The sequence below is a fragment of the Gopherus evgoodei genome, chromosome 10, assembly GCF_007399415.2.
Source record: "Gopherus evgoodei ecotype Sinaloan lineage chromosome 10, rGopEvg1_v1.p, whole genome shotgun sequence".
In the NCBI taxonomy this organism is placed as follows: Eukaryota; Metazoa; Chordata; order Testudines; family Testudinidae; genus Gopherus; species Gopherus evgoodei.
In genome coordinates this window covers 77,113,210-77,128,584 of record NC_044331.1, presented here as the reverse complement: position 1 = coordinate 77,128,584, position 15,375 = coordinate 77,113,210, and the positions used below count along the sequence as shown (strand labels likewise).

At 48.7% G+C, this 15,375-nt stretch overlaps 1 protein-coding gene across 1 annotated transcript; it reads left to right on the top strand.

Annotated features, from left to right (window-relative positions):
• Nucleotides 1–4,760: 4,760 nt before the first annotated feature.
• ACTB (actin beta) lies at nt 4,761–10,777 on the top strand. The gene is made up of 6 exons (XM_030576866.1): nt 4,761–4,869; nt 7,315–7,443; nt 7,798–8,037; nt 8,624–9,062; nt 9,409–9,590; nt 10,085–10,777. The coding sequence occupies exons 2-6, from the start codon at nt 7,321–7,323 to the stop codon at nt 10,226–10,228; spliced, it is 1,128 nt and encodes a 375-aa protein (XP_030432726.1). The 5' UTR covers nt 4,761–4,869; nt 7,315–7,320; the 3' UTR covers nt 10,229–10,777.
• The last annotated feature ends 4,598 nt before the right edge of the window (nt 10,778–15,375 follow it).

Sequence of the window (15,375 nt, the reverse complement as noted above, 5' to 3'; positions counted from 1 at the left end):
CCTCCCCATCTGTCTGTGATCAGCAGCGCCAATAAAGAATCCACTTTATATTCAGGAGACTTGAATGCTAGCTTTCCTCTATCTCAAAGGAAATGATGGAAGCCATGCTGCTAACTACTTATTATGGGCCCACTCCTGCGGTCATTGTGCAGGCAAAATTCCCATTGTATGAAAAGGATTTAACATTCAGAGGTTTTGTTATTGTTTTCCAAGAGTTTCCAAATTGTTTTATGATTTGCTCCAATATTCCTGGATGTTAGGTGATTCTATCTGGCAGGTATTTTCCCTTCCTTCTAAATGATCGAACCTACATCGGCCATCCCCCATCACACCTCGCCCTCTCTGCATGAGTCCCCAAAGACAGAGGAGCTTGGTGACTCCTTTGCTCAGCCCCTTTGCTGAATCCCCTCTGGCCTGCTGATTGATACACTTCTTATCTCAGGAGTCTTTCACTTGCCTCTTACGAATCCTGAGGTTTCTAGTGCCTCATTAATGTTTATCTGCCTGAGCCCCCTGCTCCTTTCATCCTTTGTTGCTGAGAACTGCAACAAAGCAGATGTTGACCATATCAACCTCCTTCACAGTCCCTGTTATGGGAGCTCTCTATTCCCTTCCCCCAACAAATGGTAGTGCTTGTTCTGGTCCCTTATCAACTCTCCCATGTAACCTTTCCCCTCACCTCATTTTACTCCTTGGCAGCCATCATTCATCCAGGACTTGGAACATCTCCTATTTGACATATAGTACTCACCATGCAGCCTTTTCAAAGCAGTGCATTAATTAATTATTCCCCTAGGAGGTAGGAAATTAACCAATTTCTGATGAGGAAGCTGAGCCACAGACAGGTTAAGGGACTTGCCTAAGGTCACAGAGAAAGTCAATGGCAGAGTCAGGATTTGCACTCAGGAGTGCCTGGTCCCTAGATTCCTATGCTCAGCCCCCTCTTTCCACTCTCCACCCCTCCTTAAGGAAAACCCTGAGGTTTTGAAGTAACCTTTATTTCATTCCTTATAGCTGGACATTTTTGGCAAGGTGCTTTTGCACTCACTAGGCTGTATTCTGTATGTTCGTCAGAGGAGATCTAGGGTAGATTTGTAAGAACATTATCAGTGTAAGCTGAGTGTCTCTTTGCATGTCTATTTGATCACAGTATCGTTTAAGAGCCCATCCATAGTGCATACACTAGTGGTTTATTGTGTCCTATGGGTTTCCCTTCACAGCGTAATTAACAGAGCACATTCATGGTGCACTATGCATGGGATGTGGGCGTCAGGTTCATGTGGCATACTCATGCTCCGTTAGGCAGGTTCTTGATACCATACGGGTTCTCCTGGACAGGGCACACATTGTGTGTATCTTCAGAGCCTAACAAAGCTAGTACAGACCTAGGGAAACCCCCTCGTTGCTAAGAGCACAGTAACGACACAAAGGGCCAAATTCTGCTCTCAGTGACAACCCTGTAAATCTGGAGGCGCACCATTGACTGCACTGGAATTACTCTGGATTTGCACCAGTGAAGCTGAGGGCAGAGTCTGGTCCAACCTTTCTATGTGGCAACGTGACCCAAGCCAGCACAGAGTTTGAAACAGAGCATCCACCATGTGGTGGAGCAGGATGGTCCTTTCACAGCTATGACACGAAGATACCTTCCTCTCAGCCCCCACCTTCCTCCTACCCAGGATGGCTACTGGTGGCAGCAGCAGCAGCAGTTCTCCTGGTGTTACCTGGGGTGGACACAGCTCTTTCCACCCCTGCCTTAAGAAAAGAGCTCCCTCAAAACAAGGGGCTTCCAAGCACTGAGGGGCACATAGTCCATTTACCAGGAACCTGAGCTTGCTTAATATATTCTCCTGGCTGTCATGCCCCTGACACATGAGTAGAAATCGCTTATGGCTTGAGTTCACCAGCAATACAATCCTGCAGTGGATCAGCGTGTCCCCACCCTGCAGCTCCAGGAGATCCTCCCCCCTGTTAGGAAGCTATTGGTCCCACAGGCTGCTCTCTGGACACCTCAGCACTAAGCCACAGGAAGAAGGATGGAACCAAGGCCTGATGCCACCAGTCCTTCCCTACTCCTCTGAGAATCCTGCAGGATTCTGGCCCCATGCAGGGCTATCGCTGGGCACAGACCCTCTGCACAGGGGTGAATTCAAAAAAATAGAACATAGGAAAGCAACATAGGAAATGATAGGATGGGAACAAGATCCTGGCCCAATCCATAAATGGGTTGTTACAGTTGTTATATTCTATAGTATCCCCCCTCCCTAGGCAACTGCAGAGCTCTGTTTCGAAGCTCTTTGCACAGCTTCCCTGCTGTTTTCTTCCCTCCTTTGTTCCATATAGCACAGATACCATGATACATCTTACCTGGGGAGATAATGTACTTACCCCCGCTCCCCCCCCAAAAAACAAACAAACAAACAACCCAACCTTAGCAGGCAGGATCAACGTTAAATGGCTGGAACAGTGATTCCCTTCAGGCACCCTGTTAGTTGAATGAAGGCCCAGTCCCGCACACCTTTACTCCGGTTGTCTTTATTCACCTGAGCAGTCTCCTTGACTTTCCTGTGATTAAGGGCTTTCAAGGAACAGGCTGTAAAACTATCACAGCAGCCCTTCCCATGACGCGGTACCCCATCATCCTGTTGTCCTCCGCACCTGAGCGTCACCTACCCATATGATCAGGGCCAGTTGGAGGTGTCTGATAAATAGCACACATTGTTAGCATTTTCCAGGGGATTTTGTGCTTTAAACCCCTGGGATTAAATCTGAAAGGACCTATATTTAAGTACAGTAAGTCTGTGCTGCCAACTGCAACAGATTGTGAGTTGAGGCTGACACTTTACTTACACTACTGTTTAATTAACTTGGTTAATTACTTAAAGTTTGTACAGTGCTTTGAAGATGCAAAGTGCTATGTAATTGCTGGGCATTGTTACTGTTACGATGGCCTAACCTTTATTTTGAAATGATGTTTTATTATAATAATGAAACCCAGAATTGCAGAAATACAATGCAGTGAGGAACGTTCACACAAGAACAACACACACAAGGGCACATTTAGCTCGGCACCAAACAGCTAAATGGAAAAGTAACAAAAACTCCCAAGTTCCAGCTAAGTCTGATCCTACAATGACCTGTGTGCAGATGAGTGGCGGCAGGCCTCCATCTGCAGAGAGCTCAGGCCAGGCCAAGACAACAATCACTAAGCACTACTCAGGCCAGGTCTACACTATACACACCCTGAGCAACACAGTCATACCACCCTATCCCCAGTGTAGACACTATGCTGATGGGGGGCGTCTCCCATTGACATAAGCTACTGTCTCTTGCAGACGTGGATTAATTACAGACTGGAGAAGCTCTCTTGTCAACATAGTACCATCTGCACTGAACCACTACATTGGTGCAGTCTCACTGGTGCAGATTTTGAAGTGTAGCCCTGGCCCCAGTGGGTGGGATTCACAAAGGTCTTTAGGTGCCTAACTCCAACTGTGACACACAGAGCAGGTAGATCAGGTGCTGGTACCGTATCACACATTTGCAGCAATCTCACTACCAATATAATTCACAGTGTTTGTAAGTTACCATAATATTCCTTGGGTGGATGAGTTAAAGGGCTGCTTTTGCCAATGATGGCGGCAACAGCAGCTCCATTCTGCCCACTGCCTTGTGGGGTGAATTTGACCCTTAAATTCAATTTTAAATTGGAATCTGTCCTGGATAATTATTTGCCTGGTGCCAAAGGCACGTTAACAGGCCAGCATATGGACAGTAGGGTCTGATTTTCCTTTGCCCTATGACCTCTTGGAGCTGCTTTCCCAACATAAATGGGCCATAAAGTCAGCAGGGGCTTCCCTAGCTGATATAACCAGCCATATGCCATGCCTTTTCACAGCCTGGGGTGTAGGGGATATTCCAGGGGCACAGTTGGGGGCAGGAACTTTGCTGCTGCCTGAGGCTACTCTAATTTAGACTAGGTGGCCAGGAAGGCCCCTTAGACAGCCCCAGAGTGCCTTTACCTTTAACCCCTTCCTGCACCGAGGGGGACCTCAGCCAGGCCAGAGAAGTGGCTCAAAGGTTCCTGTCCAGAAGACCTTGCAGTCTAAGGGCCAATTCGCAGCTGAGTGGCGTGTGGCCCCAGTGAAGGCCAGGCATTTCTTCCAGTAGCCAGCCCTCTGCAGCATTTGCAGGATCAGACTCTAGACAACCCCTTTTCCACTGGTATGCCGAGGCAGGGAGGTTATTTGAAGGGGACACCTCCGGGGCACAGGGCACCACACGACCAAGCCTGCCACGCTCAGTCGAGGGCGGCCAATAATCGGTAGCACGCAGGTAGGGTGGGAGGCGGTAAGACCCCCAGGCCTGGCAAGCCACAGTGGCCTGGGCCACCAGACCCACACAGAGCCCTTCTCCCCAGGGAAGAGGCTAGTGCATGGGCAGAACAACAAGGCAGCCTTTGCATGCGCGTTTCGTTATGAATCAAGCCTGCATTGCTATGGCACTGCGCGTGGGCTCACGCCTGCAGAGGAGCAGGCAGGGTACTGCACCCACAGGCAGGAGCAGCCCTCCCCCACCCCTCCGGCTCCTCTCTCCCTCTCCCTTTTTTTTTTTTTGCAAGACGAAAAAAAAACAAAACCTGCTGCAATGTGCAAAGCGGCTCGGGAGAGGCAGCGGCCGGGCCAATCAGAAGGGCTAGCTCCGAAAGTTGCCTTTTATGGCTAGGGCTCCACCGCTCTGGCCGCATAAAACCCGGAGCGCGAGGCGGGTCGGAGTAGCTGTGAGCTCCCTCTGCACGCGCCACATTTCCTCCCCCGCCGGCCGAGCCGCTGCTTTCTGCCCAGGGTCTAAACTTGCAACTCCCTCAAGGTAAGTGATGGGGGGCAGGAGCCCCCCGTCAGAGCCGCTTGCTGGGGGGGGGTAGAGAGGACGGGCTGGATTTCTAAGGGTCCCTTTCTTGGCTAGGGACGAGTGACTTGATTTCACTCCTCCCACCCCAGCGAGAAGACCCCAAAGAGGGGCTGAATTCTGATGGTTTCCAGATAAAAGCTGCTGCCTAATACTACCCCTCCCCAAGGGAAAGCCTTTGCAATGAACTGTCAGGCTGGTGTGCGGTTGCTGCTTTTTTTTTTTTTTTTTTTGGGCAAGCTTTATTTAGGGGCTGCTCCTCTTCTAGCGAGAGTCTCGCTCTCTTTGTGCAAAGCTAAAATGCACTAAACAAATTGTGCATGGCTGAGCACGAGGGGCATGATCTGGTTCTTTTAGCTTCCTTGTTCACGGCCATAGCTGGAAGTGGCTGTGCCAGCTCCCCAGGCAATCCGTGCGGGTTTCATCCACGGGTTCTGGTGCGTGGTTGTGATCGGAGCTTGGGGTGGGGTGCGGTGGAGTTTGCGTCAAGTTAATCTGAGTTTGTAGGTGTAGAGAGGGTCTGGTCGGTTGCAGTGTTGCTAAGACCGCTCTGGGGCTGTAATCTGGCTCGCTTGCCTCGGTGCCTAAGAGGATTTGTTGTTGGAATAGAGATTGAATGGGAGGGAAGGAGGAAGCGAATCGCCTTCCAAAGAGGAGGGATGTGGTGGGTTTGGTGGACCAGTGGTGCTGCTGGAAAGAGGGGCTTGGGAGAGTGTCTCCCCTCCTTCCTTTTTTGAAAGGGGATTGGAAGAAATCTGGGGGAAAGGGGGTATCTGTTCGCTGCTGCCCTTAAGATCTGGTTTGGGTGTGACTCCAGAGCTGCTGCTTCCGGTGGCAGAAAGCCGGTACTTCTATTGTATCAGCTCAGCACATGCTGGGTAAGGGTGGGGGAGGCAGAAGGAGGATCCTCCAATGCACAGGATGGGGAGGGGGAAAGACATGAATCAGTCTCCAGGCCCAGAGGCTGTAGGAGGGAGGGAGGGTCTCTTTGTCTTGCTGAAGGCATATGGGATCCCTCTGAGAGCTGGCTGCCTCTTCTTCTCTCCTCCCCTCCCATCCTGTGGGGTGGTTACACTGGAGGCCCCCATACACCCACTTAAAGGAACACTGGAGGCTCTTTTTTGGTAAGGGGTTGAAGGGGTGCTTGGATCCAGGAAGACTGATCAGAAACCTGATTCTACTGCGAGCATTGTCTCTAGTGTCTGGGAAGGGGTGGGGTCCCCGCAGGTCCAGATGGCTAGAGTCTCTGGCCTTGGGGGCACAGATCCAGGGCTCTTCTGCCTGATAGTAGGGGGAAGAGATGCTCTTTATATTGCTGGTTTGGGTTTTAAATGCTTTAAAAAAAAAAAAAAAAAAGCACTCATCCCAGCCATGCTTCTGACCAACAGTGGGGTGAAGGAGCAAGGTTTCCAGAGAACCTTGCTAGGTTGGTACAAAAGGTGGGGGCAGGCACACGTGGGGAGAATCTGACTGTTAAGTTAACCAGTGGATCTGCTGCTCTAAACCTGGCATTTTGGTCGGTGATTAGAGTTCTCCTTGTGTGACAATTGCATAAAAGCATTGTGTTAATCCTGTGCTAGCTTCTGCTGTCACTCAGTGTAAAGGGTTTTGAGGCTAGCTGGTGGGGAACCTGCAATTAAACTCTGCCAGTTAATTAAATGGATATAAAGAAGGCTTCTTTCTTATGAAACCCTTTACTGCTTTCTGGGTTAGGTCAGTGGGAGATGAATGCATCTGTGATAGCTAATGCAGTTGCTTGCATGACAGGTATAACTAGTCATAGAGCCTGAATGCTCAACAGGGTGGGATCCAGGGACAGGCTGCTTCTCTGAAGCAGGGTGTGGGTAACTTCCCTTTTTCAAACTGTCAGTTGTCCTCTTACCCCCTGCTTCAGACACCCTAGTGCTGGTATCAGGCACACTCCCTCTTGCAGGGAGTGGTCATAGCCATATGCTTCATTTGAAAAGGGAGGGGAGTGGCTTGTCTCCTTAATCAGTCCAAAAGCTGGCTCCACGCTGCACTACTGGCTTCTTGCAAAGCTTGCTCTAACCATTGCCTTTTATGGTAATAATGTGAGACTAGAGCAGGGACTTCCTTTGTCCCAAATCCTGCAAAGGCAAAATAGGCAGTGCCCTGCACCCTCTAGTGGCTGAAAGGGAGAAGTCAGCTCACAAACAGGAAGCTAGAAAGGAAATGGGTGGGGGGAAGGCCCTTGCCTCTTCATGCTCAGAAGCAAATGGCTTAACCTTACCACATGGGGTTTTCCTCCCAAACTATGATACACTCACAGCGATTAAAAGTTGTGTTTTTTCCTATAAATGTTGGAGTATGGAGACTTCAAACTAAAGTGAAACATCTGTTGCCCAGCGAATCCAGCTTGCTGATGTTGTCTGCATTACTTTACAGTTCGCCATGGATGATGATATTGCTGCACTCGTTGTTGACAATGGCTCCGGTATGTGCAAAGCCGGTTTTGCTGGGGATGATGCCCCTCGTGCTGTCTTTCCATCCATCGTTGGTCGCCCCAGACATCAGGTATGTAATGGAATAGCATCTTGCCTGTATTGTCAGATGAATCCTAGTGATCAGAAGAAAACGTTGCATAGTGTATAGGATCTGTATCCTGTCTGTGTACACTGTGCAGGAGTGAAAAGAAATGAGCTAGTTTAGTTCATCTTCCTGTCAGCCAGTGAAACTCCCCATCTCTACTGGGATGGGAAGTTCTGTACTTATGGCCTGGCTTCTGAGGTCCTGTAACCCTCACGATACCTCAGCAAAACTCTATAAAGAGCACACTAGCTGCTGTGGTTGAGGAACGGGGCCTGGATTGGTGTCTTCAGAGTTACTGGCTCAAATCTGACTAATCAGCTCTGACTCTTTTCTCTACAGGGTGTGATGGTTGGTATGGGCCAGAAAGACAGCTACGTTGGTGATGAAGCCCAAAGTAAAAGAGGTATCCTGACCCTGAAATACCCCATCGAACATGGTATTGTCACCAACTGGGATGACATGGAGAAGATCTGGCACCACACCTTCTACAATGAACTCAGAGTTGCCCCTGAGGAGCACCCTGTGCTGCTTACAGAGGCTCCCCTGAACCCCAAGGCCAACAGAGAAAAGATGACACAGGTGTGTAAGGTGGCCTTGGTCTCCAGTCTCCATCATTTGGCTCCAGCTGACTGAGAGCTGCTGGCCAGCATTCCTCCCTTGCGTGCCTTCATCTTTTTCCCTTTGCCATTCTCTACAGGGTTTTCCTTTCCTGACCTGAGTCTTCTCTTTGCTGGATCTTGACAGGTTTTATTTGCTCTTCCTAAGCTGGTTTCCTCTTGTGGACTTTATACTAGCAACTCATTTAACTGCTGTTTCTAACGAGACACTAACCCATTCACCTGCCCTGAGTGACTTCTGTAACATAGCTTTCTCACAAGCTCTAGAAAGCTAAGATGTGGGTAGCCACAGTTGCTTTGTTGCAGCTGGGTTAGTCCATGCTCTCCATTCCTCGTTCCAAGGTTTGAGCTTGGGTTAGTGGGTTTGCTGTGAGCTCAGAGGTGGTTGGTATGGTCTCCCATTCCAGAAGACCAAATTCTGAGTTTGCAGATGCTACACTCTGCAGCATAAGGACATTTGCATGACTTGCCGCAAACTCTCTTGTGAGTGCTGAGTGAGCCTCTTGGTCGCATCCTGTCAACTTAACCTTTTTCTCTTGCGTCCACAGATCATGTTTGAGACCTTCAACACCCCAGCCATGTACGTAGCCATTCAGGCTGTTTTGTCCCTGTACGCCTCTGGTCGTACCACTGGTATTGTGATGGACTCTGGTGATGGTGTCACCCACACTGTGCCCATCTATGAAGGTTATGCCCTCCCCCACGCCATCCTCCGTCTGGATCTGGCTGGCCGTGATCTGACGGACTACCTCATGAAGATTCTGACAGAGAGAGGCTACAGCTTCACCACCACAGCCGAAAGGGAAATCGTGCGTGACATCAAGGAAAAGCTGTGTTATGTTGCTCTGGACTTCGAACAGGAGATGGCCACCGCTGCCTCCAGCTCTTCCCTGGAGAAGAGCTACGAACTCCCTGATGGTCAGGTGATCACCATTGGCAATGAGAGGTTCAGGTGCCCAGAAGCCCTCTTCCAGCCATCTTTCTTGGGTAAGTCACTATCTTGTAGGAGATGGTTGGTGCAATTTCCTGTTTTGTTTTTCCCACCAAGCTTTAGTGGTGAAGTCCTCTCCTCCCCCTGAGGTGACTTTAAATGGCACATAGCTTCCCACACAATCTGTCTAGATTAACTTAAGTGTTGTGAAGCCGAGCAAGAGATCTCCTCTTCTTGGCTGAAGGCTGGAAGGAGCACTTGTCTCTGTGCAGTGCTGGATTCTGCATGATGGATGCATTTGGCATTCGTAGTGTGATTTAGGGCACGCTAGCTTATTTTAGGTTGTGATCCTCTACTCTAGTTGGTATCTTACTGACCTTGTGACTGGCTCCTTCCTGCTAGGTATGGAATCCTGTGGCATCCATGAAACTACCTTCAACTCCATCATGAAGTGTGATGTGGATATCCGTAAAGACCTGTACGCCAACACTGTGCTGTCTGGTGGCACCACCATGTACCCAGGCATTGCTGACAGAATGCAGAAGGAGATCACAGCCCTGGCACCCAGCACAATGAAAATTAAGGTACGTTGGAGACTCCGGAACTTATGCTCTGCTCGTTCCAGCAGTGGGTGGGGCTGTCCTGATCAGAGCTAGGTCCCTGGGATGAAAAGCTACAAGAACTCAAATCCTAGAAACACTTGGATAATGGTATCTTGATGACAGTACCATCATGTGAAGAGTCTTCCTTGACCTGAAGCACTGGCTCTAATGGGCTGATGAAGAATGCTGTTCCTAAATTGGGAACATACATGGGATGTTGCCACTTAAGCCTGTTCAGATTAAATGCCATGTGATGGTGGCTAAGTGAATACTGACTGGTCTCTTAATGTGGCAAATCTAGTGGCTTGTAACAGGCCTGGTCTTAACCTTTCATGTTACTAAATTTCATTTAAGTTGCAAAAGCTCCAGAAGGGTTGTACCCTGTTGATATAGCCCAAACTGTGATCCAGCTATTGTAGCATCAGTGGTGTTGGTTGGCAACTGCTACAAGCATGTAACTCTCTTGTCTCCTACAGATCATTGCACCCCCTGAGCGCAAGTACTCTGTCTGGATTGGTGGCTCCATCCTTGCCTCTCTGTCCACCTTCCAGCAGATGTGGATCAGCAAGCAGGAGTATGATGAATCCGGACCCTCCATTGTCCACCGCAAATGCTTTTAAACCGGACTGTTACCACATCCCACCTTTGATAAAACCCATAATTGCGCATAAAACAAGATGAGATTGGCATGGCTTTATTTGTTTTTTTTGGCGCTTGACTCAGGATTTAAAAACTGGAATGGTGAAGGTGACAGCAGCAGTCTTAATATGATGGCGCGAACGTCCCCAAAGTTCTACAATGCATCAGGACTTTGATTGTACATTTGTTTTTTAATAGTCATTCCAAATATTGCATAATGCATTGTTACAGGAAGTTACTCGCCTCTGGAGGCAGCAGCCCAGCTCGCAGGAGCAGAGTAATGCTTGTCAGTAAATTATGTAACCCAACAAGTGTCTTTTTGTATCTGCCGCCTTAAAACAAAACACACTTGATCCTTTCTTTGATTTTTGTCAAGCAAATGGGCTGTGTTCCCCAATTATAGATGTGAATGAAGGCTTTACAGTGCCCCTTGAGCGTCCAATGAGAAGTGGTGCCAGTATGTAGGGGAGGGAAGGGGCTACCTGTACACTGACTTAAGACCAGTTCAAATAAAAGTGCACACAATAGAAGCTTGGCTGGTGTTGACTTTCTCACTTCACTGCACACATGGATCATGTCCAGCTACTGGGTTTGGTGGGGAGGAGGGGGGGGGGAAGGTAGGCTCCAGATGTGCAGCAGAACAAGTCTCTCCTGGAACCTTCTCCATGTCATTCCTTGGATCCTACCACAGGCCAGGCCTGAGCCATTCCTTTAATGCCTCCCTGTTGCCTCTCCTGCCAGATTCCCTGCTGTTAGGTGTCAGCTGTACTAAAGCAGGCAGACTCAGCAGTGGTGACAAACTTGTGTCCTTAAATCCCCATCCATCCTTCCTTGTGCTTCCATCACTTCTGTGTGTTGCTAGAAGAATCAAAGCAGAGATGGCCATATTGTTTTAATGTCACTCTGACAGCAATCTTACCCTGGGGGAGGGAGGGAGGAAGAAGAGTGACCAACTAGATCTCAATTATAGCCACAAAGAAGCAGAGGAGTATTCGTGCAGCTCTGATTTGGTCACTGAAGCACTGAATCTCTCCTGCTGGCCACTCATTTGAAAAGAGGTTAGATTCAGAATCCCTTTCCCTAGGCATAAGCAGCCTGAAGTTCCCTTGTGGGATTAAAGGGCTGCTTAAACCCAGCAGTCAGGAGCGGACAAGACCTGACTACATTTATCTCCATGTGTCCCCCTACCTGGCACAGTACACAGATGAAGGCATAGGGGACCCACAACTGCAGGTTACTGAGCAGCTCTGACAATCCAGCAGGGAGGTAATGGCATAAACAGGGTCACCAGCAAGGTCATGCCAGAAGTGGGGGGTTGGAAGAAAAGTTTGCTGCTGCAGATCTCTGCCTGCCCTGAGCACTCTAGTAAGATGTTCCCCTGGGAATCTCTTGCAGGGGTGAGCACTGCCTGATGTGCCTCAAGCAGAACTGTGAAGTCTGCTGTCACAATGCACTTCCTTGTAAAATTAAAAATTCCCCATTAATGGCTCTAAGTACATGCTCCTATCAATGCTAAAAATACCCAGGAATCTGGTACCTAGCCCATAATAATCCTCATTGTTTATAAGCAAAACTGATAACAGCTATGTTGTCTGCAAAGGTCTGTTAGCAGAGACAATTTGCTGCATACCTCTGAGTAGATACACAAAGTCTCTTCATGCTCAGTCCTAGCTTTAGGGACTGTCCAGGCTTGCAAACACTGGTTTCCCTTTTGCCTGATGTAACTGCTTCTATTGGAGTCAATGGGCAGGAGGGGTTTTATTTACAGAGCACCCAAACTGGGCTAGGCATGGCCCTGCAATAAAGAGCCATCCATTTCAAATGATGGTTTTGGGATGGGGAGGAGAGATATACAGGCCATGTGACTGGCTGGTATAAAGACCCCAACTGAGATCAAGCCTCCATGATTTTGGGTACTATGCAAACAACCCCTGCTCCAAAGAACATGTCTAAGCAAGGCAGGCACAGAGGGTGAATTGGCTTACCCCACAGTTTCTTGAGTTCCATCCTTATGCCCTGCTGTCTAGATTGTGCAGCCTCTCCACTACATACGGTGACATCTGGATTAACTTCCATTTATTGCTTTATTTTGTACACTATAGATAGCCTCGAGGGATTCAAAGGAGGATGTTCCAGCATGAACAATGGCACAGATGTGTGGGGTCAGGCCCTCACCTCTCATCCTGTTGAGAGTGGCTGACTAGAAACAGGCTGAGCCAGTCTATGTAATGATTTTCCAAGGCTTTCATAGTCTGCCTGCCAATTGATCACCCTTAAAAACAATGAAGGCAGGAACCAGTTTGAGAATAAAATGTAATCTTTATCTGCTTTTTTGGCCTTGTTCTATTGTGCCTAGCTATCACACCACCTACAGCATAAACCATCTTCCAGCTTGCAGGCCTATGCATTCTGTCTCCATGAATGGCAGAGTATTAATGATGGGAGCTCAGCTTACTTTTGAGTCTGCTGGCCTTGGTCTGTCACCGTATTAATATATACTTGGCTACAGATGCTTACAGAAACTCAGTTTCCAAACACGAGTTCAGGGGTATAGAGGATGATCTAAACCCATGTCTCTTAGCTTGTCCTTAGAGCGTGGTGATGCTATGGAGCTAGTGTATACGAGTCCAACTCCTGCTTTCCTTTCTGACCAAAGAAGTTGCTGTTGAAATGGTGGTTGTGATACAAACAGAAGATTATGATGTAAGAAGTGCAGGGGAAAGAAACAGAAGGAGGCAGCTATTTATGAAGATCTAAGTGGCCAGGCAACTATCCTCAGCAGTAACAGACACAGGAAGAGCATATATACATATATTTATGTAACTAAACAGTGGGAATTGTTTCACTAGAGGATGTTTTTTGTGAGGTGGCAGCGCTTGTGTTTCCTGCTTACGAGGGCTTCTGAGTGAGGTCAGGGTTACCAAAGTGGTTTTAGAAATGCTTTTGCAAGGGTTTATCTGATTGTTTTTCCCTTGCAGCCAGGGGTGAAAGTAACTTAAAGGACTTACTAGTATGCCAGAGTCCTGCACAGGGGTGTGGCCTCAACCGGAAGAGGTGGGGCCTGTCAAGATTTAAAGGCCCTGGGGCACCGGCTGTGGCTGGGAGCCCCAGGGCCTTTAAATCACCCTGGAACTACCAGCTGCAGAAGCAGCTGGGAGCCCCAGGGCTCAGGGGCAAATTAAAGGACCCGGGGCTCCCGGCTGCCGCAGAGCTCCAGGCCCTTTAAATCCCGACCAGAGCTCCAGCTGCTGGGCTTGGGCTGGGATTTAAAGGGCCCGGGGATCCCTGCAGCAGCTGGAGCACCGGTCCCTTGAAATCCCCACCCGAGCCCAGCTGCCAGAGCTCTGGTGGTTCTTTAAAGGGCCCGGGGCTCCCCACGGTGGCAGGAGCACCAGGCCATTTAACTCCCTGCCTGAGCCTGGCTGCCGGAGCTCCTGTGGAGCTTTAAAGGGCCCAGGCTCCTCGTAGTGGCTGGAGACCTGGGCCCTTTAAATCACTGCTGAAGAAGCCTAGTCCAGTCCAGCATGGCATACTGGCTCTTGCAGGTACACCGTAGTGGACCGTACCGGCTTATTTTCACCTCTGACCGGACCGTACTGGCTTACTTTCACCTCTGCTTGCAGCTACAGTCAACCGACTAGTGAAGTGCACAGGCTTCTTACAAGGTTCTTCTGGTATAGCTGATTGCCTTGGCTAACCAAGAACTTTATGCGTTATGCCATGTCGAAGCAACATGCATAGATTCTTATTAGGTTCCTTGGCTAATGCTTGGTAATTGTGTCTCTTAGTGATTACATGCTGGAGAAAAGAATTTTGTGTCACCCTGTGGAAAACATTACTCACTACTCAGGACTCTGAACTCCTGTGGTGTTTTCCTTTAGCAAGCGAGGGGATTTTTTTATACATAGTCATCTCTTCCTAACGCTAATTAGTGTTGAGCTAGATCTGGGAATTTCTAGCCATTTCATAGGTTTGAGGGTAATATATCTTTCCACTGACTCTAGTCCCACTGAATCGCTGGTCACTGGAAGAATGCGTTGTCCTTAATCTAAAGTAGTCATGCCCGGTGCACTGGTTGTGGCAGAGGCCTGGGAGTCAGGAGACCGTGACGTTATACCCTGTGCTACCACAGACTCACTGTGACCATGCGCAAGTTCACAATGGCTGTGCTGCTTTTCTCGGCTGTAGATTAGAGAGAAGGATACCCACCGTGGTAGAGTGGCCACGAGTTCCTTCGAAGAAAGAGGCTATGGAAGGGCAGCGTGTTATTTACATCATTGCATGAGTTCGTCAGTGAACCACAACATGGTTCAGTGCTAAATATAGTATGAAGTATCAGAGGGATAACCGTGTTAGTCTGGATCTGTAAAAACAGCAAAGAATCCTGTGGCACCTTATAGACTAATAGACGTTTTGGAGCATGAGCTTTCGTGAGTGAATACCCACTTCGTCAGATGCATGTAGTGGAAATTTCCAGGGGCAGGTATATATATGCAAGCAAGCTAGAGATAATGAGGTTAGTTCAATCAGGGAGGATGAGGCCCTGCTCTAGCAGTTGAGGTGTGAAAACAAAGGGAGGAGAAACTGGTTTTGTAGTTGGTAAGCCAATCACAGTCTTTGTTTAATCCTGAGCTGATGGTGTCAAATTTGCAGATGAACTGAAGCTGAGCAGTTTCTCTTTGAAGTCTGGTCCTGAAGTTTTTTTGCTGCAGGATGGCCACCTTAAGGTCTGCAATAGTGTGGCCAGGGAGGTTGAAGTGTTCTCCTACAGGCTTATGTATATTGCCATTCCTAATATCTGATTTGTGTCCATTTATCCTTTTCCGTAGAGACTGTCCAGTTTGGCCGATGTACATAGCAGAGGGGCATTGCTGGCATATGATGGCGTATATTACATTGGTGGACATGCAGGTGAATGAACCGGTGACAGTGTGGCTGATCTGGTTAGGTCCTGTGATGGCGTCGCTGGTGTAGATATGTGGGCAGAGCTGCCATCGAGGTTTGTTGCATGGATTGGTTCCTGAGCTAGAGTTACTATGGTGCGGTGTGCAGTTACTTGTGAGAATATGTTTCAGGTTGGCAGGTTGTCTGTGGGCGAGGACTGGCCTGCCACCCAAGGCCTGTGAAA